This window comes from Candoia aspera, chromosome 5 (genome assembly GCF_035149785.1).
Source record: "Candoia aspera isolate rCanAsp1 chromosome 5, rCanAsp1.hap2, whole genome shotgun sequence".
Taxonomy (NCBI): domain Eukaryota; kingdom Metazoa; phylum Chordata; class Lepidosauria; order Squamata; family Boidae; genus Candoia; species Candoia aspera.
Window position 1 is genome coordinate 32,475,894 of NC_086157.1, and position 23,585 is coordinate 32,499,478.

Consider the following 23,585-nt stretch of genomic DNA (forward strand, 5'->3'; position numbering starts at 1 on the left):
AGCTGCCCAACAGTAATTCTTATGAGTGCAGTAATGGAAAATGTATTTTTCCCTCTACATGCTAAACATGTCTTCTGCCATAGGTGTACATGGGAGGGTCTTCTCACCTATCAGCTTTTTTAGTGACTTTTTTAAAGAAATATTTTCTTTAACTTTTCAAAAATAAACACAAAATGAGCAGTTTGTATAACTTATGTGGAATAGTACATATTCAGTTTTTTTTAATTAAATACAGAGCCACGCTCATATTACGGACATATGTAAATCTCAATGTCAACGTATGTGATTATATGACCTTGGTGCTAGGTCTCCATATGGCAAAATCCACTCAAACCAACATTCTGGACTTGGGAGGGAGCCAGATGAATCTGATACAAAAAGCAGTTTGAACTCATGAGCTCATCTGATATGAGTATAGCTATCATTATTCACAAAAACAATATTTTTTTGGAACAGAGAATTATTTGACTCTGTCCGAGTCAAAAACCAAAGGGGATTTGGATTGATTCACCTAGTCTCCCACGCACAGCCATAAAACTAAACCTTTGCTTTTGGCTTCTCTCTCTTCTAAATACAATCCGTATGGTTCTTATCTTTAGTCTGCCAATGAACTTTTATAGTCTACAAATTTGGAGAATGTTTCTTGTTTTCTACTGACCAAGAGTCAGATACATGTGCCCACTTCCTTTTATATTAGAAAATCATTAAGGCAGACTCTGTTTTTTTAGTGTTGTTATTGCAACTTACAATTCTGCACCACAGTTGCTTTCATCTTCAAAATACATATGATACAGTTGGGAAGTAGGTATGAGCTCTAACTGTGAACAAATGTACTATCTGTTCAAGATCAGAATTTATTTTGAACACATGCAAGGAGTGCTGTTGCAACCTCCCAGCTCAGGTTATATAGTGAGAAGCAGGCAGCCATACTTCATTATTCATGAGATTTATCTTTGGTCAGAAAAACCTGGGGATTTGGAGCTAGCTGACCTCTGACCTTTCCAAATAGCAAAGAAGAATAATTCATAAGGGGTTCAAATGGAGAGAAGATGAGACATCTGAGGCCTAGGCAAGATTGGTGAGCCAAGTGGGACCTCCTCTGCTGTTCAGAGCAGTATACTTTCCAGTATTTTCTCTATGAACCTCACTCAGGCTCAGTTTTATCACTGGCCTGCAGCTGTATTACTTTCTCAATACAAATCAATTAAAGTACCCTATAAGAACTTTCCATGTGACAGACAGACACAATTTAGAAGGCCATTTTTTAAATTTTATGGCTGCATTCAGTGAGTGGGCATCAAATGTGCTAAATGCAAATTAAGCTAAGGCAGGGCACATACTGATCAAGACAATACAGGTTTCTACAAAAAACAAACATTAAAACCCCCCCACTTAATCCCTTGCTTCCTAGGGCTGCTGGAAGCTATTCCTGTGCTTTTTGTGACTATGGCATTTAGAATCCATTAGTTTCATGCTTTTTAGACAATAAAAAGGCTTAAGACCACTACTTGTTTTCAAATGCATTTATAGCAGCACGAGAAATTTATGTGCTTATTACTGACAAGCAGGGAACAGTTGAGACTTGAAGAATAATCTTTGTAGTTTTGGATACTTAGCACAGCAGAATCTCTAAATGCAGATTCTTTCTGAGATGTTTTATTGTACCGTACAGTATTAAACATAGTTATTCAACGTAATAGTGCTACATGTATTTTGCAAGTTAATTTCTTGTAATATGTTTATTTATTTATTTATCAAATTTGTCACCGCCCATCTCCTCCCGAACATATCTAAGTTTTAATGTTCAGAAAGTCTTAAGTATGTAAGTCCCAAATCTACCTCACTGAAATTAGGGGGATCTAATTCGAGTAAACCATCTTTTGCATCAGGATATGAGTAATATTACTGATCAGGATTAACTTTTAAAAATTGCCAGTAATCTCTGATGAAATGCAAATATATTTTACAAAATATTTAAATGATATTGATAAAGTAACCAACTTCCCCCTGCTGTCTCTCTTAATAAACATAAATCCTGTTGGACTTCGTATTTCTCACTTATTTAGTTTGCATATTCAGAAAATGCCTTAATAAAGACTTCTAGTTCCAAGCAACATTTCAAGCATTATCCAAAAAGATACATAACTACAATAAAGTAGTTTAGTTTCATCTATTTGAAAATAGCACTTACAGTGATTTTCTTCATTAGTGAATAAAGAATTCTGCAATCTGAATAAACATAAATGCACTAGTAGTTGCAGAAAAATTGGTGCAAGGCAGGCATGGTTAAAGCTCTTAAGCAAATTACCAGGAGGTGGTCATGGCAGTCACAGCCGCAGATCATGGAAAGAGATAGGAAGCTCTCCCTAGACTTCTTGATGTCTAGGTTATAATATAACTAGCCTTGAAGACCATGCAGTGGGAAGGGGGATAGAATGAAGGGATAAAAAGCTGGTTTGGGGGAAGAGGCAGAGAGTTAGTTCAGAAACATACATAGGACCTCAACTTTGGGCGTGGTGAAGGGGACAAGGGAAAGAAGAAAGGAAGGGTGTTTAGAATGAGCAGGCCAGGAATAATAGTTTATCTCTTTTAAAGAGATAAAAGAGAAAAGTCATTAAGTGTTGTGCAAAGTATCCCCAAGTGCCAGTTGGCAGCTTGAGCGCTACACAGCATAAGGAGCTGTGAGGGAACCACCTTGTGGATTCGGCTGGGGGTTGAATTGTAGTTTGGGAGGCCAAGATAAAGAAAAGCAGAGATAAGCAGATTGGAGGGAGCAGGGCCACAACTAGGGTGTCACCTGGGGCAAACATGGATTTCACACCCATTTTGGCACCCCCCCAGCACTCATTTTGGCGCCCCCCCAGCGCGGCGCCCGGGGCACATGCCCTGCTTGCCCCCCCCCCCAGTTGCAGCCCTGGGAGGGAGCCTAGAAGCAACTGAAAGGAACACTGCTACATGGGACTCCATACCAAGCCAATTATGATCAATATTTTTGCCAAGGGACAAGGATAGCACCACTGTTTTTTATTAACTATTTATTAACTATAAACATTAGGATGTTTCAATACAATAAAAGCATTTTTTTTTAAAGGAGGTAGTAAATAAGAAAAAGAAAAGAATTGAGAGCTCCACTGTTTAAACAAGATACTGGAGGACCCATCCCCACTGAGATCAATAGCTTAAGATTGTTCAATGCTAACAATGTGTCTGTGTTACACTGTCTCCAAGTGATGTAAATAAAAGTTGTAAGATGCTCACAACTAGGGGCAGGATACTTTTACTAGATACCCTAGAACTTGCCCCATAGAGTCCCTCTGCTGAGGGCAGCAGGCCTGATGAGAATCAATTCTATAGGAGCTCAAAGAGATTCTGCTTAGGAGACTGCAGGGACTGGGGTTGATCAGCTCTTAAATTTGGGATCAGCTTCTATGTTGCAGCAGAGGCTGCATAAACTAAACTGACCTTCTAATGTTTTGATGGGATCACAGGTTTGGAGCTTAGATTAGTAAATTGCCATTATGGGGAAATTCCACAACCAACTCTCACTGCTTAGAATTCCCTCATCCTCCTGCTTTCCACCATTGTTCTGTGACACACTACCCCACCCATTATGAGAGTGATAATTAAGCATTTATTCATACAAATTTCCATCAAAGATGGAACTTCCCATCTATGGTACGATCTGACGTTACCATTCATAGGTGAACATAGCAATGGCATGGTTGTTTCAGATCTAGATGGCCTTTCATGTGATTCTAATCTTCACATTTGAGATGCCATGAAAGAAAATAGTTCTTACACACTCAAGGCTATTAGAGAACCAGGCTTGTGTTTCTGTTACTGCAACAGGATGTAGAAGGGATCCATGGATTTTGGTCTGTTGCAATCCAGGGAACTGTGGTATTAAAGGGTGGTTACAGTGAGTATTTTTTTAAACATACAATTGTTTACCCAGACATACTATTTACTAAACAGTAAAACATTATGTCTGGACCCACTGATTACATAGTGAGAATAGCATTTATAGCTCCTTTTTTTAAAGCCACAGCCTTACAAAATGGCTGCTGCTGGTTCTTTATAGAACAATATTAGTGTTTCTCCATATGGTTGTATCTTTGAGTATGTATGATTGCATAAAGAAAATATGCACTCTTTATTTTTTGTAAACTTGATTTTGCTCCCTTGGGAGGATTTTATTACCCCACTTCTAAGAGCAGCTTTCCATACCACAATTTGCATTTTAAACCTAGGGGAGCCATAAAAGCATTTTGCAAAACAACACATAAAAGCTGCTATTGCTTGTGCATCACTGTACGTATGGGAGGACAATTTAAAGCCAATTTCGGTTTGCACAAACCTTTTTGCTTGGATAAAAGGACTCCCTGTATCGCAGGACTCTGCTCCTCCTACATGAGAGGAGCAACACAGCCAGTCCGTTTTGGACAGGACATGCAAGTCTGCTGTATTATTACTGCACTGTAAAACTTGTACACTTCCATTGCTCTTGGGAAACAGAAGTGTGTAAGTAACAGGGCATGGAAAAAAACACTAGGCAGAGTCCCATTTTAGAAAAAAGCTTACTTTATTCTGATGGGTAGACTAGTAGAAACAGTAACTTTCACTGCGTGCTTCTAGATTTTCATTGAAGTTTTAAAAAGCTTTCTTGCTTAATGTAAATTGGTCTATATAGCTATATCTATTGGGGAAATGCCCAATAATATTTTTTTTCCTACAGAGAAAAAAAAATGTTACAAAAACACGGTCCTATGCCTCTCAGCCCAGAAATAAGCCGTACTGAGCTCAATGGGACTTAATTCAGGCAAGTGTTTATATGACTACAAGCAAGGTTGGGAGTATTTGGTCCTCCTGAGGAGGTTGATCTACAACTTCTAGCAATCCTATCTAGTATAACCAGTGATGAGGGATTCTGGGAATTGTAGTTCAGCAAGTAAATAAATAAATAAATAAAAAATAAAAAAAATTGAAAGGTTTCATGTCCTTTACCTCAATTTTAAAAGATACCACTAAAGTAGTAGTAGTAGTAATTACTATTATAGTAGTAATAGTTGTTATTATTTGATTAATGTCTTAATTTTTTTTCATACAAATCAGAAGTACTGTAGGCAATCTGTGTCTTCCAGACGTTTTGGGCTATAATGCCTACAAACTCTGCATCTTTTCCCCATATCCCGTGATTATCCCTCTACAGCTGCTGCACAATCCTGGGAAATCTTATATTTTATTTGAGGAGTTGCAGAAAGATGCTAAGTTCATGGCCCTGCATGCTCCAAAGTATCTTTTTGTTTTCAAATCTGCACATCTGTAATGTATATGAAAATAAAGTTTGAAACATTATTTTAAAAACATTATTTTGTATTTCTTAGCATTTCTTTGGCATGTTTGGAGTCTACTGGTTTTGGCACGGCACTTGCCTAGTTCTTTACCACAAAGCTTTGTTTAACCTCTGGCGTATCGCAGAGACTGACCCTGATTGGGCTCAAGAGGAAGTGACTGTCCCAAGGTCACCCAGCTGTCTTCTGTGCCTAAGGGAGGACTAGAATCTGGGTTTCTCTACTCCTTGTCTAGCACCTTAACCACTATACCATGCTGTCTCTCGACAATCACTTTAAAAAAAGCATGCATATTTAACAATTAAAACCAAAGCAACAAATATGCCTAATAACTAAAATAACAGCTAAAAGATGAAGCCAGAACAACTCCATACCCCCCTCCCCCAAAACTGAATACAAATCTTTTTAAAAATGCTTAAAAGCCATTAATGACAGGACTGAGGAATAGAAGGTAAAAGCCTTTGCTGCTAAAGTTAGCTCTCAGACTTCAGAGAAGACAGAAGTACTTGCTTAGACTCCAAAAACACCCAAAAGTATAGTTCCAAATGAACAGAACAAGTGTTCTTGCAACAGATTTTTTAAAAACAGATTTGTGTCACTTAGCTGTATACAGCCAAAGAAGTTTTCCAGGAAGCATCCCCAACTGTTTGCATGAGGAATTTTCCAGTGGAATTTGGAAACTTTAATGATTATCTGAGCAGGTACAAATCCTGTATGTGTAATGCAAAAAGATCTCAAAGAATAACACACTGAATGAGGCCAGTGAATCACAGTGTTAGTGTTATGATGCAACCGTATTTCAGCATTTTTAATGTATCGATAATAAAGGCTAACAAGTGCCTCAAGTTCAGCTCATCTACTGGTGACTACATGAATACATTCATTGAATTTTCTTGGTGACAGTATTAAATTAAAAAAGCTTCTCTAAAGGGGTTTACAGAAGAGTAGAACCGTATTACAAAATCCTATCACGTTGCATGTATCCCAGTGAAAATGCCCCACACAGACAAGTCCCTTATGACTTTATCTAAGCCAAAGTATATTCTTGCCTCAAGGCAACTCCTGAACAAGGTTTCGCCTGCTTGCGTTTTTCTATGGGATGAACAGCAGATGATGATTGTGCTTCTGGGGGAAAGTGGGGAAGAGCTCCTAGCACTACAAATGAAAAGAAATTACAGAATGGAGCTATTTCATCTTTTCCTCCTTAACAGATTTAAATTTTCTGTTTTTGTTTTTTTTGAAGCTGACAGTAGAAGAGGGAAAACACAAAGTAAAGGAGTTAAAAAATCTTGTCCGGACACAAGGTTTTGTTAGGATGCTATTTTGGGGAATTTCTGCCACCCAATTCCTCTACTTGCTGGGTTGACTGTTGGGTTGACTGTAATTCAATAGCCAAAGCACATGAAAGAGCTCATTCTGCCTGGTCTTCCCCATCCTTGATTGAATTCTGTGGTTGATTAATAGTTTACCTGGACCGGTGCACTGGTGGAGAGATGAGCCACATCTCCAATCCTGGCCGCAGCACGGGGGTCACTTGAACTTATCAGGACAGGGGCACTAATCTCCATGGAGTGCCTGTTATTCGTGGCCTGGGAGGATTTGTGCGTCATACTGAGAGCAGTGAAGGAGTGGCGCTTCTTGGTGTTCTTCTTCCCATCAATGTGCCGCTGAATGGCGCTGACTGCTCCGGCACTGTTCAGGGTACAGCACTGGGCTGTGCTTATTGCCAGGTTAGTGTCAGCTGGCAAAGGGACATCACTGCCAGATGCAGCAGCTACATTGGTCTTGTCCATCTCAATAAGCTGCTTAGCTGATTCATTGAGCTAAAAGAAGAAACACAAAAAGAAGGGAAGAAGGGGGCATTACAGAGGTATTATATTTAGATAGCTGTAGAATTCAAATTCCATCATCAAGTGAGACCATAAACAGTCCATTATCCTAACGATGAAATTTTGCTAGTACTGTAACTTACACAGATCAGTGTAATCCTATGTATTTTTTCAACTAGAACTTCCTGTTAGCTAAATGTATATGAGACTAACAGAATTCTCTTTTTCATCAGCAGATAACAACATACAGTGAACAGTGGTCATACCACTTAATAAAAATATTTTGTTATATAGATGTTTTGTTATAACAGAAGCCAATTCCTCCCATGCAGTTGGTTTAATGGTCTAAAACCCCACTGATGAATTAGTCTTGTTTTGAGATGCTAAAGTTATTACCTATTTATTCATTCAGAGCAGCCCTGTCATTGAGGCATTAAGGCCATACAGTGAGAAAGAGAAGGGGCATTACAGAGCTGTAATACTATTGCAGCGCAAACTTTACAGTTATATCACTGAAATGAGACATTATTTCATGCAAATCCTAAATACACAAAGCTATATAAAAAAAGACCTTCTTTCCATCCTTCCTGTCAGTGTTGATTCCTGGCGACTGCCTGGACTAGTCCCTGCAGTTTTCTTGGCAAGGATTTTGGAAGTGGTTTGCCATTGCTCTCTTCTTCCTCAAGTTGAGTGAAAGGGACTGGCCCAGGGTCGCCCAGCTGGCTTTGGGCCTAAGGCGGGACTAGAACTCATGGTCTCCCGGTTTCTAGCCTGAGGTCTTAACCAGTACACCAGACTGGCTCTTATCTTTCTTTCTACTCTAGACAAGACTCTAGATTGAAGCAGTGAATAGGATATTTATAAATCACATTGGAAAATACATTTTGTGAAACTTTTCACAGACACGGGATATGGTTAATACTGTACTGCAAGTGACTTCCACGTGTAATTGTATACCACTGCAAGGTGCCAAACTGAGAGCCTATTAGATGTGGCAGCTTGTTAATTTTGAGCGGCTGTATGAAAGGCTGTATTTCCATGAACTATTTTGAAAAACAACTTTCTTGTCACAAATAAATGCTTCACTTTGGGCCAGTCATTCTTTCTCAGCCCTAGGAAGAAGGCAGTGGCACACCACTTCTGAAAAGGTTGGCAAGAAAACTGCAGGGACTGGTAGTCGCCAGGAGTCAAGACTGAAAGGTATATAGACTGAAGGATATACAGTATATGCTGCTGTTGTTGTTAGTTGCTCTCAAGTCGTTTACGACTCATGGCGACCCTATGTATAACAGAACAAAATGCTGTTCAGTCTTGCGCCATATGCCTGACTGTTCCAATATTTGCATCCATTGTTGTATAAAGAGAGAGCAAAGAGCAATTGTTTATATCTTGTCTTTCTGGATAACGATTTTCAGAAAATATCCTAAAAGAAATATTATTAGTTATTAATAATTATTAGCTAATGCATTATTAATAAGCTGTACTATGATTGTAACTTTAAAAATACTTTGTAAGGTAGTTTACCAATGAATCTCCCCAAAGCAAAGTCTTCCAAAAAATGGAAATGAAGTACTTAGTATATACAAACATGCATAAATTACTCTGTTTTTAGTAGAAGAAAAAAAAATTCAAACAATGAATGTCTCTGGTATTAGTTGAAACAAAACTATTATTTATGAAAGGAAAAAAATAGCATCCTTCAAGATCTAATTCAGTTAAGAAATAAATATACTGAGGAATAATACAGTTAGAGAACATTTAAAGTCTCAGAAAGAGAGCTCAGTATGAGATGCCCCAATAATAACCCAATAGTCCAAATAGGGATCTTTTTAAACTGCCAGCAGAGTGACAAAGGTTGCTAGCTTCTATATATTCATCACAATTTACAAGCCATTATTAAGGTGGCAACATTTCTGGCTGAAATTGTTTTTTTTTTAATATATGTATTTTATTAAGAATTTTGATTATAATAGTAAAATGTAATACAAACTGAACTTAAAGAAAAGAGAATAGAAAGGAGTAAAAATGCAAGAAAAAGAAAAAAGTAGGAATATAATAAGGAAAGAGAAAAGAAATATATAAAGAAGTGACTTCCAACCTTCATCACAAGAAGTATAAACAAATTTAATGACTCTTCACCCTCTCTAAGGTTACAAACATTTATCTCTTCATCCCATATCCCATCTCTTATCTATAAACAAATGGATAAAATATCTTTTCAGTCCTGGCATCAGCAGAAAGTCCATAAAGGGTTGCCAGAAGTAACAACGTATCTTTTTTAACCTGATCAAATAAATCAGCTTTATATTCCTTCCTTTTACTTCTAACAGCCTTCATCTTTAGCTCAAATATTGTTGTAGGATTTGATTTCTCTTCATTTCTTCTTCATCCCATTGCACAGAGTTCTTCAAGAATTTTACAAGCCTCTTTTGTAAATCCAGTAGGGAAAAAATATCCAGGTCACTCTCTTGGTTTGTCATTTGTATTTCCCTTTTAAATTTTAAAGCCTCAGCCAATTTCTTTTGTAGATCAGTGAAACATCCTTTTCTAAGTCATTCTCTTGGCCTGGTTGTAAATCCACTTTCAATACCATCTCTATCTTCTCAGCTAAAGTTGGTTCTACATCTGTCATTTCTTCAATAATATATTTTGGACATAGTCTATCCATAGAAGCAGACATCATTACTGACATTGTTGATATTGTAGCTACTATTTTCTGATTCCATTCTTCAAAAGTCTCCTTCAGTATTTTCATTGTTAGAATGTTTTGCGACATTTTGCAGGTTTGTAAATCTTTCTTCTACCTAAAAACTTTAGTCCCCTCTAGTGTCCAATTTTTGAAATCATGAAATTGTTTATCTTTGTTTTGTATTGTAAAAACCAAAACAGAATCTTTTTCCCAAGAGAAGCTGTTTGTTCTTTATAATAAATTCCAAAATCTTATTTTAAGTTTCAATATTCCAATTTTATCTGGACCCTTAGTCTGTTTATAACTTTTGAAGATCAAAATCTTATTTAGCTTTTTGCTGTTTATTTCAGATTCTTTAAATTCTTCAGCCTATGATTAAATGTTTCTTTCATTCAGGTCTGAAGGCAGACTCACCTGGCATTTTCAGACTTGTCAATCCAAAGGTCTCTAATAGCTTACATGTAGTTAATGAGAAATTTCCAAACATGATTAGAAAGTGAGGTTTGCAAACTTAGTGTCCTTTAAAAGTCTCTACTGTGGTTGCAGGCAAGATGGCTAATCCCATTGTCTCCTGGCACTCAAACCCACAGAAAACTGCTGTCCTGTGATCTCCTCTTGAGAAGCAGCCATCTGGAACACATGTGAGCAATCTCCTGTCCTCTCCTTATCCAGAGAGGTTCCAAGAAACCAGTCTACTCACTGGTTCCTTGGTCTTTGCTGCGGTCGTCGGATCTGCTTTCGCAGAGCCATCTCCAGTTTGCCATACCTCCTCTGGAATTCCCTGGCTGAAATTATTAAAGGTAAAGATACCATTTTGAATTAGAATTTTTTCTTTTAGTTTTGCTATTTTTAGACTTTCAGTTCAGTAAAATACTTTTGATAATAATCTGCATTTGTTGAACAGGAGCATTTTGAAGTTGATGAGAAATTATGCAAGCTCTTAAAGCAGAGATGGACACTCTGTAACATCAGTCATGCAAGCAGCCCTCAGAACCACAGAAGCCTAAAAACTGAGGGCACAAGTTCCTGTAATTCTGAGGTAGAAAGAGATGAAAATGGAAACATAAGCCCTAAAATTGGGATATCACAGTTAAAACATCAACATCAACCAAACTCTAAAATAACAGGCTTTGACACATACATGAATGGCTACACTTAACTGAAAAATGTGAATACACCTACCAGAGCCAACCCAATGATGAAACTTTAAGACATGATGGGTTAAAAAGTAAATCTCAGTGTGTCCTTTATGCTACCTGGCAGCCCTTATATAGCTGATTAAATTTAATCTGCAGATCTATCGATCACTCCCCCAATCCACCTAAGTCTGCTACCTGGTACAAATGTGATTTAAGCACAAGTCCAATTTTTCCATCCCCAGATTTTTTCTGGATTTTTAATAGTATTGGCTGATGAAGATAATTATAAATTTGAAAAAGTATTCCGTAAACTGAAGTTAGTCTAATAAACATACTGTATTGTCTCAATATATTTTTCTTCCTTTCATGTCAAGGTAACTACTTTAGCTTCCCCTACCCTCAGTACTATTGTCCGTTAATTCTCTTAAGACCTGGAAACAATACAAATTAATGAAACAAAGTTTAGACAAAATGAAGAAAAACTGTATGTAAATATTTATATTATTTTAGCTTTAAGTATGCAAAATAATACTAATAATAAAAGTCCAAAAGGACTGCCAAATTTTGTACTAACTCTGTTTGGGGGAATCAGACTCAAAAATGAGAAATCTCCAGATCTGGTGAGCCCAGAACCCACAGCCACTCAGTCTTACTAGGACTAAGCCAAGCTTTTCCTTCCCCATTCAGACTCCAAAAACCTCCAGACACTGCGAAAGAACCTTGATAGTACCACTTGGGCAGTCTAGGGCAGAAATGTACAACTATTATCAGCATTACCCATGAGGTAATCCTTACTACCCATACCCATAACTCCATCTTTGACAATTAGAACAAGTATTGCAAGATTACACAATGCCTTCAGACCCCAAAGACTCTCTGAAATAGCCAGGTCTTCACAGGTTTCCTGAAGATTATGAGGAATGGGGCCAATCTAGCCCCTGGGGGCAAGCTGTTCCACAGGGAATGTTCATTTTGGAGCCCACTCCTGCTGGACTTCCAAGTAGGTGGGGACTGTCAACATGTTTTCTCTGCTTGGGTGAGGAGATTCTTTAGGAGTAGGGAGGCTCGAAGATAACCAGGTAGCGCTTTATAGGTAATAATTAGTAACTTGAATTGCACCCAGAAACAAACTGGTAGCCAGTGCAGTTCCTGTAATAAGAAGTAATATGAGAATAATGGGTGTGATTTATTGATAAATAAGCAGTCACATTGGAATGACACCTGTAGCACACGTTATTTAAAAGTTTTGGAGTTCAGTTCCCTGGAGTGTTACCTGTGTAATGGCACTTGACTCCTGTCTAGATAGCACCTAAGGGATTTTAATTTCATTATACAAGGCTTCTTAATACTACAGGAGCTCTGGTGATGCCAGAGTTATCACTGGAACCAACATAGAACCAAGATGTTTTTAAATAAATATTAACTCTGTCTTTCTGAGATTCAAATTGTGTTTGTTTTATCCCTTTGTTCACAAGTTTCAGACACTAGGACTATTGTTGTCTTGTGCTTGAAGAGGCGGCCTGTGATCTTATTGGAAGTGATCTTGGCTCAACCTGAGTCCTTTTGCAGAAGTGTGTTAGCATAATTAAAGAGCCCATATCCAGAACTGCCAGCATGTTACCATTAGGAGCTTTTAAGGGAATAGCTTGTCGCTATGGTGAATTTAAAAATATGTGAAAACATTAGCAGTGTATTCTTTTGTTTTCTTTGAAGACAGACAAGAGCGCTAGTGTGATACTTAAGATGTTGGACCAAGAGTGGGCAGACCCAGGTTCAGTCCATCATGAACTCATGGAAGGTCATTGGATGACTTCTGGCCAGTCACCCTCTCTCAGCCCAACTTATCTCACTGGGTTGTTGTGATGAGAAAAAGTGGAGGAGGGAGAAATATATACACGACTCACACTCTTAAATGAAAGGAAGGATATAAATCTAATAAACAAACAAACATCACATAGTGCACGCTTAGGAATGGACCTGAGGGAGTGGGACTGGGTACTCACTGGCAAAGTAGAACTGATTGGTTGACCATTTTGTGTTGACAGCTTTGGCCTTGATGCTTGAATTGATCCAACAATAGCCAAAGCAGTCTATATCAATATTAGGTGTGTTTTAAACCAGATGCAGAAGAGTTGAGAAACTGAAAAACTGGCCACCTAGATGTCTCCCACTTCTTTCAGTGAAATGAAAGGCCTATGCACAAATTGCTTTTGAAATTAAGGGTCTGGTTCCAAAATTTGGAGAATATCTGTTTAAATGAAAACAGGCTAGGTGACTTTCTGGATTCTTCGTTTTATTTTATGTACACTCAGAACCAGTCATATTCGTACCATCTAATCAATAAATCAATTTGCAGATAAACAGTGCTGAGAGCTGCAAGGATTCTTGTAGGTTAAAATTGCCAGCAGAAAATGAAACAAGTCCAGAACCATGAGATCACATTCAGAAGCTGCTCAGGCATATGCCTCCCTGATTCACCAAACTGTAAGAAAGAGGAGGGGGTTCAGCACAGTCAGACTTGTAAGATTCCGTTATCACAGCCAATCTCAATAAAAGTAGTTTTAGCCTTTCTGTGGGGTTGATTTTCTGATCTGGACTACCTAGTGGGGCTGACAACATCCTAATGAAGAGAGTTACCAGAAACAGCCCTTTACTAATCACTGACCTATGAAAGCCCCTAAAACAGTGTTTCTCAACCTTGGCAGCTTTCAGATGTGTGGACTTCAACTCCCAGAATTCCCCAGCAAGGCTGGCTGGGGAATTCTGAGAGTTGAAGTCCACACATCTGAAAACTGCCAAGGCTGAGAAACACTGCCCCAAAGTGGACAGAGCTAAGGCAATTTCATTTGAAGAATTGTGAAGTATTACAACCTATACATGTTTTAGGGGATGTTTTGCCTTGCTTTTTAAAAAAATATGACTTAAGAACATATATGGCATATGAATTATGCTTGTTTTCTTTTATAAATGAAATATATTTGTTCAGGAAACTTCACAACTTCTACACTAATACATATTATGATTTTTATTAAATCTACAAATTATTTTAGACTTGTCCAGTGCTACCCATCCACTGAGCTGGATGCAAACACACAGTCCCAGCAGCAGCAGCAGCCTCCTTTCTAATTTCACCAGAGAAAACAAATCGACATCCACATTTCTTTATTAATATGGTCTGCTCTTTAAATAATAGGAAAAATCTGTACTCCACGGATTTCTATATTGGGAAGAGTATATCATTTCCAATACTCCTAGAAGATCAACTAATCTACTATAGTATGTCTCCGGTACTTGTATCCCAAAGAGAATACTGTATCCAATTCATTTTTATATACAAACCTGAACTTTAAAAAAACAACAACTCTTCCCCTTTCTTCCAAGAGTCCAATTGATTTGAAGGCTCTAGTAATAATAAAGATAGATAAGAAAAATGAAGGACTATATGATGACTATAAGAGTGAACTGCATATTATTATGTATATGTTAATTTAGACTAATAAGTGCAGAACATTTTACAAAAGGTTCATTCAGTCTCCATTATAATAACTTAGAGAAGTGTATTCTACGTATCAAGAGTCTGTAGTGTGAAGCTTACAGACTTTATTTCAGGAAAATTGCACAGATTAATATGTGCAGTTAATCAGTTTTAACATATTAATTTCCTATTAGATTGTGGCAATGGATAAAAACACAGATTCTTTGCTAGTCCACCCAGCAGCTGAGGTTCACTTCCCCTTTAAAAGCCCAGAAAAAGTTAGTTTTGCTCAAAAAGAGAATTATTCATTTTTTATACTTATGCTAGTGATCGATATTCCTGTATATCCTTCTTGATTTTTACATGCTTATCAATATTTGTAAAAGTTTTGCCATAACCACTATTTTCCCCAACATCAAACAAGACTTATTTACTATCAATATGATCTTTATACTGCATCTGTGCTATTTACTAGCACGGTTGTTTATAAGTAAATTCCAAAAAGAATGCATATCAGATCAGTGTGTGTTTAAGACAGGATAGCATCCATGAGTTTGTAAAAAGAAAATAAATAATGCATATAGCAACAGTAAGCATTAATCCCCTGACACTGAACAAGGGATTTTTTTTTCTTTCCTAGAGCAATTATAATATTTGAATAGGAAATGTTACAGTTAATATTTTACCTGAGCAAAAACTTGGATGTTTTATGGAAGAGACTCCTCAAGAATGCTATTTTCTGTTAATATAGAATATTGAATAAAATAGTTTTAATTCCATATTTGACAGGCTGTAGACATTTAGGGGAGAAATACAATCCTTGAGCAGACTGTTCAATTCCTGTTCAAACTACCACAACAAAACTTATCTTGACAATTGCTGAGACATGATTTACTTATTGGTAGTATAATCCAGCTATTTCAAAGTGTCTACAATACAGTCCAGTGATCTCAGTTTTTGATTTACAGGCTTAATTTGTTGAAACTTCGTTTTAATACCAAGCTTTGTTGGCAGTCTCAATGTACAATTTATGTTTTTAAATAAATTAAATGAAAAAAAAACTCAGTAAAATGCAAAGAATGAAATATTTTCCTGATGCTATCCTTTTCTATAAATTTCCCATTACCTCATTGATATTAGTCCATATTTAAAGAGTGGAAGTATTTGAGTATGAGTAGAACCATCAAGCCCTAACTGAATATATATGGCATGTGTATAAAAGAAAAAAGCACCCAGTTTCACATACACCTCTTTGTTAATCTGCGTTGGTGTTGGCCTTAATCATATCACCTTGTTCGTAGCTCAAGAAAACTTTCTTTTATTAACTGAGATTCTACTTAGTGGCTGTGACCACTGTAAGCCTAGGAGAATTTACACAAAAGCAGGTTGCAATGTTTATAGGCTACACTGCCAAGGAGAGAATGCTTAGCTAAACGTTGGGCAACGTCTGTGGTTCGATGAATCCTTGCTGAAACTTAGGTAACAGTGAAATTTTAAATATTATTTAATATTTATTAAATATTCCATTTCTGGCTAATACACTAACTAGAATGCTGCTTTGCTGTTAGCCGCTGTCAACAACATTTGACTACATGAACCAGAAGCTTAACTCAGTACAAGGTAGCTTCTTAGTTTCCTAATTAATGCTGATGATAATACAAGCTATAATGTTAACAATGACCCACAGAGGAAGAAAAGGCAGAAATGCATGGACCTATTTGGAGATTTGGCTCTGTCAGTTATAGAATCATATTTTATTAACACAGAGCTGATGGCCAGAAGGTGTCTAGTACAGAACTGACAGTCTTATGCATACTTACTACCTGAAGTCTCATCCCCTGGCAGTCCGACTGAATGCCAGATGCAGTAAAAGTACAGTATGCTTCATCATTAGTGCTTACTGAGCATTCTTTCTCTTTCATTGTTTATAATGTCAGGTTTTGTACTTAGTATACATTTAAGAGCTACATTACCTAAAACTATAGGTCACTCTATCCAGAACAAAAGCAGAGTAACCCTTCAAACTTATATTCATGTTTTTGTGCATATGATTAAGATCATTGTTCAGTTATACAGCACTCCCAGGGCACTTAAAACATATAAACAATTGAAATGTAAAGTCCAAACCCAAGATAATAAAGTCCAAACTAGAAAATAATAAGACAACATCAAACAATCAGCATGATTAAAACTGCATCTAGAAAAGTTTGGGAAAATAAAAGTTTTTGCTTTGACTGAGAAGACAATAAAATTGGCACCAGGTGGGCTTTCCTCAACTGGAGAACCACTATTGAGATAGTGGATGTATCCTTCAGTGGTCATTCATTGAAGCTCTAGGTAGGTTCATACTGAGATAAGCAAATATTCAGGTAGCCTGGTCATCAGTCAGAAAAAAGCTTTAAGGGTCAAACCCAGCATTTTGAATTGAACTTTGAAACAGATTGGGAGTGAATTTATCCAAGTCTGATGGAAAGGAACAGCAGGGTAACTAGGAAAATCAACAGGGTCATATTTCCTGTCTTTGACCTAGCACAGGTAGGACAAAGCAATCTTAATGCCAAAATCAGGACTGTATTTGTTATTTTATTTCTTGCTCCCTTCATCTTTCAAAACATACTATCTCCTCTGAGCAGTGTATATTCTCTCATTACTTTACAACTTGGGGTACCAGGAAAGCAACAGTACATGTGCTTTTGTAAGCAGCTGAAGGTTTCAGGAGAACTTTTCAAGAAAACGTGGCCTTGCAAGAAAACAGTCTGTAAGTTACATATCTCTCTCATAAGGTATTTCCCAGAAATGTTATATTTTGTGCCTGTTTCAGAACATCACTGCTGGGAAGGAAGGTAGCACTGTGGGAAATGTTAGGATCCTACAGAACATGGGCCCTGAAAATTTCAGCTTCTTCCCCTGCTCTTAAACAAGCAAAATACAATTTGTGAAGTTCCTGCTTTCATAATGACGTTATGGAATGCCATAACAAGTTAGAATAAATAGTAGACTTCGCACCTAAATTCTCAGAATATTTTTGATTGTGCAATCCTCTGCAGATTTCTTTACCATAATTAGTTTAGTCCTAGTGCATTGATTAACAGGAGCATAACAGCCAAGAGAATTCCCATTGTGTATCATTTAATCAAATAAACTGCCTGCATCTAACATTAGGAGAAGAAAACATCATCAGCCATTACACCACCATACGCAATGTTTCAGTAACAGTTGTTAAAACATAATTTTAAAATTATAGCTGTTGTCAGCTGAAGAATTTATATCCATGATGCTTTGCATAATATTGAATACTGCTGTTGTAAATACGCAGACAGCTATTTTATTTTTTAATTTTCCTTCAGGTCTTTCGAAGAGGGTAGTGATTTATTTCTGAGGGATGGGTTACAATAGTGGGAAGGACTTATTTCTGAGAGATTTATTTGCATGTTATCATGTTACATAAATATCATGTTATGAGCTGAAAGCTGTGCATATAGGATTTCCAGTCATTTTATTCTTATAAGAGTGATTGGCCTTAAGTTACCTAAGAAGCAACATTAATGAACTGTGATTAGATCTCCCCACTCCACTCCAACATCTTAACTACTTTACCACATATGTTGTGGTTCACAATGGACAAAATTGTCATTTCAGTATAATAAACACAAACATAGGTAGTATACACACTGAGAAGCCCTTATTGTTGAGGTCAGAAACTGGTCTGTAATTCAATGTTCACAATACAAGGGTCATAAAATTACACTCAAATGTAGTTAATTCAGCTGCAGAAACCAAAATCCAATATTTAAATGGGAAACAAAACCTCAAAAGTCATCAAATCAAACTTCAGATAACAGTTGATTAAAGTTACTCGCACCAAAAACTCATTTAAAATCAACATTTATGCAATCTTGGCAACACACAGTATTATACCCACATGACCATGTTACAAGAGAAATATATAAACTCCACAGATATAACATGGATAGCCTATGGACAGCCCTCATACCAGCATCTGTTTTCTATCGTTTCATTTTAATATCTGCTATAGATAATAGAGATTCTTCTTCCAATGAATTCTAGTTTCAAGTGAATTAAACCCAGAGTACTTACTTTTGTGATAAACTATTTGCTTTATCTGTCACATTTGATTGTTATATGCAAGTTTCCTTATGTACTGTAGAAATAAATTTCTGACTGGAGTGGGAATTATACATGCAGTTTGGCCAAACTTTGTGATCAGTATTGGCAAAGGATACCAATGAAAGTGGAAACCCAACCATGTTGGGGAAGCAGAAATCCCCAGTTGGGGATTCCGCAAATTACAGCATTATCAAGTGCAACCAGTCATGTCTTACACTTGCAGTTTTGATTTATAGGCGAAGACTGCTATGAACAAGAATTTCACCGGAGGTCATTTTTAATAAATCATTGCATTAGAGGATTAGCTTGGTTAGCAACTTGTGTATTCAAAAAGCAGCAACTACCTGGATTAGAGGAGAAGAATTCAGTATGCCAGACATTCTCAGAAATGGAAAATAGCAGAGTGAAGAAGTACAATTTCAAGCAAATGTGAATTCCTATTCTATAGTAACTGAAGGTCAAATTTCAAACTGAAGTTTTGTCTTTGATTGTTGACTCTTATTCTTACACTGATCAGCTAAAAGTGGGCTAGATATTCCTCACAGAAAAGCCTCTGACAGTTCTCAAGAGTGCAGTTGTGGTGACAGAACAACTGGTATGGGTGTGTGTGTTCATCTTAGGGCAACAGAAAAATACTGTACTTTGTATTTGCTATCAAAAGAATTAAATTTCACCCTAAAAAAAATCAAATGTCAAGATAAAGTAATCAAGCTTTTTCTCTCAACAAACAAGCACAAGGTAATCTGAGCTTACCTCCACATACAGAATAGGGAATATTCCAATTTTATCCCCCAACATTCCTTCTGCCCAATTATCATCTACTCTCCTGATGACAGTCAAAATTTCATCCTAAAAAAATGATAGAGATTACAACATAATAAACAAAATAAAAATATGATTTTTTAAAAAATATTCCTGTTTCCAGGGTGGGGGGCGGGGGAGAAAGTTGATTTCTTCAAATATATCTCACAACTTCCCACAAAGCAAAGCACAATCAAACATTCCAGGAAGCAGCCATAATTTTCACCAGAATAAGATATAACTAGTTACACATTTCCAACAACTTTTCCAACTACTTGAAAGACTACAAGTCCATTTTTAAAATTGCATTTAACCATTACTAAAAGAAGCATGAAATCATTTGGTGCTATCTTGATTTGTTTGTAATCTTCTAATTCAAATTACATTTCCTTATATTTCCATTTCAGCATTATGTGTGTCTATGCATTCAGGTTAAGAATGGCAGACAGTTCAGTCCTGGTACTCAAAACTAATTTCAAAGTGTATGCTTTCTACACTTGACTCCAGTTCAAAGAACCTGGTTTTCAAGTAAAACAAGATAGATCCCCAAGCCCTGAAGCCTGCTCATTCTTGCAAAGAATGCAGCTCATATTATGAAATATACTCATGTGTTTTACATTAACACCTTTACTTCTGCTATATAAAGTATATCCTTTTTCTATTTCCTCTATTAGCTGTAATAATAAACCTATCAATGAGTACAGTGATAAACATTTGATATGCTAATTATTACAGCTGAAAAAGAATGACTCAACTTCATGTCTCCTTTTATTGACAAAATCTGGCTTTTCATGGGCTGAAGCATTTTGTGATTCCACTGAGTGAAGACTGATGAGGGATGACTGAAATAAATTTTTTATCTATTTCCACATAGCAAAGTTTAGTTTTTATACCTTTTGCATTCTGAGTGTTTTCATTGAGTTTTTCAGGTAAGCTGCTTTAAGTTATTTCTGATGTGGTGGCCCTATAAGCCAAATAAATGAAGAAAGAAAGAAATACCAGACCCTGTTGCCATTTCAAATCCATACTGAAACATCAGTTTACAGAGAATTTCCAAAAAGCAGAACTGGAAAATATAAAATAATTAATTTGGAGCTCAGGGAATTTGAAATCCATAAAAATATACTGACAAAAAATGACAAAAATACTGTTTAGCACAAAAGGAAGACAGATACTATATGGAGCTGAATTACGGTCACAAACAATACCCCTGAACTCTATTGTCCACACTGCAGAAACTGGTTTAGTTGTTTCTGTTTCTACACGTGCTATTTGGCTGCTGGGCTCCTATGTCTTCTGAGCTTGCCATTTCAAAGTAGGTACATGTTTCCAAGGGCAGCTGGCTTGCTCTTGGCCATTCCCACAAACAGGATAAATGCCTCCTGCTCCTGATGAAAGCCCCTCTTCTTCCTTAGTTATAAGGAAAGTATATTCATCTTACAGGCTCTCCCCAACACTTATTCTTCTTCTCTGTCTGCCTAGGTGTGATGAATACCAGGGCTGTACATGACCACAGATTTGAGGGCAAAAAGATACTTCAAGGCATGCTGGGATGCCCATGTAGCATCTGTTTGTAATTCTTACACTGTAAACAACAGACATATTTTCAAGCAGCCTCTTGGGAAATGTATGTATGTATGTATGTATTCATTCATTCATTCATTCATTCATTTGATTCTATGGCCGCCCATCTCAGCAAGGGGCTTTAAGGAAGCAGATTTTTGCTTTCAAATTCACAGTATTATACAACCCTAATGAATGTAACACAGTGAAACCTCAATTTAACAGAGCCCCATTTGGTAGATTTCTGATGCAACAGACCACATTTCTGTCCAGATATTCCCCTGAAATAATGGACAAGCCTGTTGCATCAAAAGTATGTTGTCTGAATGAGGCATTATAATTATATTATTTTATATTAATGCTATGTTATGTCATTCAGGACAATTTATGTAATTTAATGAAATAAATCATCACAAATCATGTAATTTGCAAATCAACAAACACTGAGAAGGAATGGGCTTTCTGTCCCCCCAAATGGTCCATTAAAGTGAGATTTTTCTAGAATAAACCTTGAAATCAGGAAGAAACTTTTTTGTTTATAAAAGTATTGCAGTTCAGCCACTAAGCTAGGGCTTGTATGATATCCACTCAGTTCATGTTCACTTAACTCGCATTTGTGAATCTGTATGTGAATGAAACAATGATATTTACTCACATTTGCAGTTCTTCACATGTTAAAATATAGTTCGTAGCTCAAATATATGTTTATAGTTTTGTATATTGGTGAAAGGTATGCAGAAAGATGTGTATAATAAGGGAAAATACCCAAAAATTATGCTTAGAAAAAAATACATATAAAAATGTGCATAGTGGAGTAAATGCATAGAAATATTTATATTATGAGAAATACATATAAACTCTTCATGTCGGCTTAAAAAAATATTGCAACCCGACAAGGAAACAAGGTGGAATATATTTAAGGCCAGAAAAAGGAGCACAGCAAAATTGATTTGGCAGATTCGCTGATATGTAGACTAAGCTGCCTGCCTAATTTCCCTCTCATGCAGCTAAGGAATGTCATATAACTACACCACGAATGAAATCAGTGGGATGATACTCCCTAGTACACAAAATACACCATTTGCAGAACAAAAGCAGAGCCATTGCCAGCTTTGTAAAGTGCCTTTGAACATTTCACTGGAAAATTCAATGGGTCATTCCAGGTCCTTTCTGGCTCAGATCAGATTTTCATGTCACATATTACATGAAAACATCAGATATGGACAACACTTACCATTCTGCTCACCACAATATTATAACATACAAATGACTGACATAGTTCCCTGAACTGTTTATATTTCATGCTAACAAAAACAAACATTCTGCATCTGGCAACCTGTATTTCTACACCAAGGATACACTGGGGAAAAACAAGGCTTGTACTAATGTCCGTCACAGCAGATTGTGAACCAACTCCTTTATCCTAGTCCATTTTTTTTAACTTTGTCCTTATTTGCAATACTTACTATTTTACATAATTTATTTGCATCTATGATTCATAGGAGGGGTCACCAAGGGCATTGACTGTAAGAGGAGGACGAGGAGGACGAGGAGGAAAGGGAAAAGGAAAAGGAAAGGGAAAAAACAGAGATTCTCAAAAGGCTAGAAACACTGCCTAGTACCATACTGTGTTTGTTGTGGAATTTGGCAGGTGCCCAGCTCTGACCATGATGAGTTCCATATGTTCCCAGGGTTCAGGCAAAGACTTGACAGCAATGAGCTTCTCCTGTCCACATTGGCTTCTTATGCTCTCTTTTATTTTAATTCAAGACAAATTCAAGGAGATTAGACTAAATCTATTAAAGGCAGCCTCTGAATCTCTATGAATCAACACTGGCTGCTGAAGAAGATGCTGTGTTTGTGCACTGCATGTGAATTTCTGGGAAGCATCTGACTGGTTAGGTGGGATGCTGGGGTAGATGATCCCTTAACATGATCCAATAGGATTCTTTTGTTTTTAAATTATTGCAAACTGAGTTGGGAGTGTCTTTTAGAAGCAGGATATTAACTGAATCAGGAAATAAACTATCCATCATTTATTTACATAAATGATGAAGTGCCCTTTGATCTTACTGCACTGTCTGCTGTTCTACGCATACTGATTTCCATCAAACAAAGCTGTGAATCATTGTTTCAAAAGCATTGTCTATGGTTCTGCAATGAGATGTTATGTCCTTTCTTCTGTTCCTTGTTGCTAATACGCCTCAGAATTAATCACTGTCTGACAGTCTGCTCAATGTTATTGTTAAGATGAGAAATTCTATTTTATCACTGACATCAAAAGCTATGCTGGAAATCAATCACTTCAGTCAAAATTGATTTTATTTTTATTAAATGGAGTGGAAGTCAGCTCTTTTGAGGGGAGGGGGAAATTACATGGAATTATGTTTCGAACAGACTCATGCCACATGTAATGGCATTTATTAACCTCATTCCTGGCATTTTACTGAGAAAGTATAGCCAAATTGAGAGAAGTAGAGATGGTGGCAGAATAGCATCATGACATATACTCTTCCACAGTCAGAGCCATCCTTATTTGCAAGCTGGTAATAACAATGTACAGCTATTTATAATTAGGGAAAAAGGAATATCTATATGAGGATAAATGGC

The 23,585-nt window shown here is 36.9% G+C and overlaps 1 protein-coding gene across 1 annotated transcript in view; it reads right to left on the reverse strand.

Moving 5' to 3' along the window:
• Positions 1 to 23,585, reverse strand: part of SH3RF3 (SH3 domain containing ring finger 3) — a 238,748-nt gene that overhangs the window by 36,278 nt on the left and 178,885 nt on the right. Inside the window, exons 3-4 of the mRNA XM_063304905.1 lie at positions 19,365 to 19,460; positions 6,821 to 7,174 (exon numbers count right to left, since the gene is read on the reverse strand). Of these exons, the coding sequence (XP_063160975.1) occupies positions 6,821 to 7,174; positions 19,365 to 19,460 (450 nt within the window). The remainder of the gene's footprint in view (positions 1 to 6,820; positions 7,175 to 19,364; positions 19,461 to 23,585) is intronic.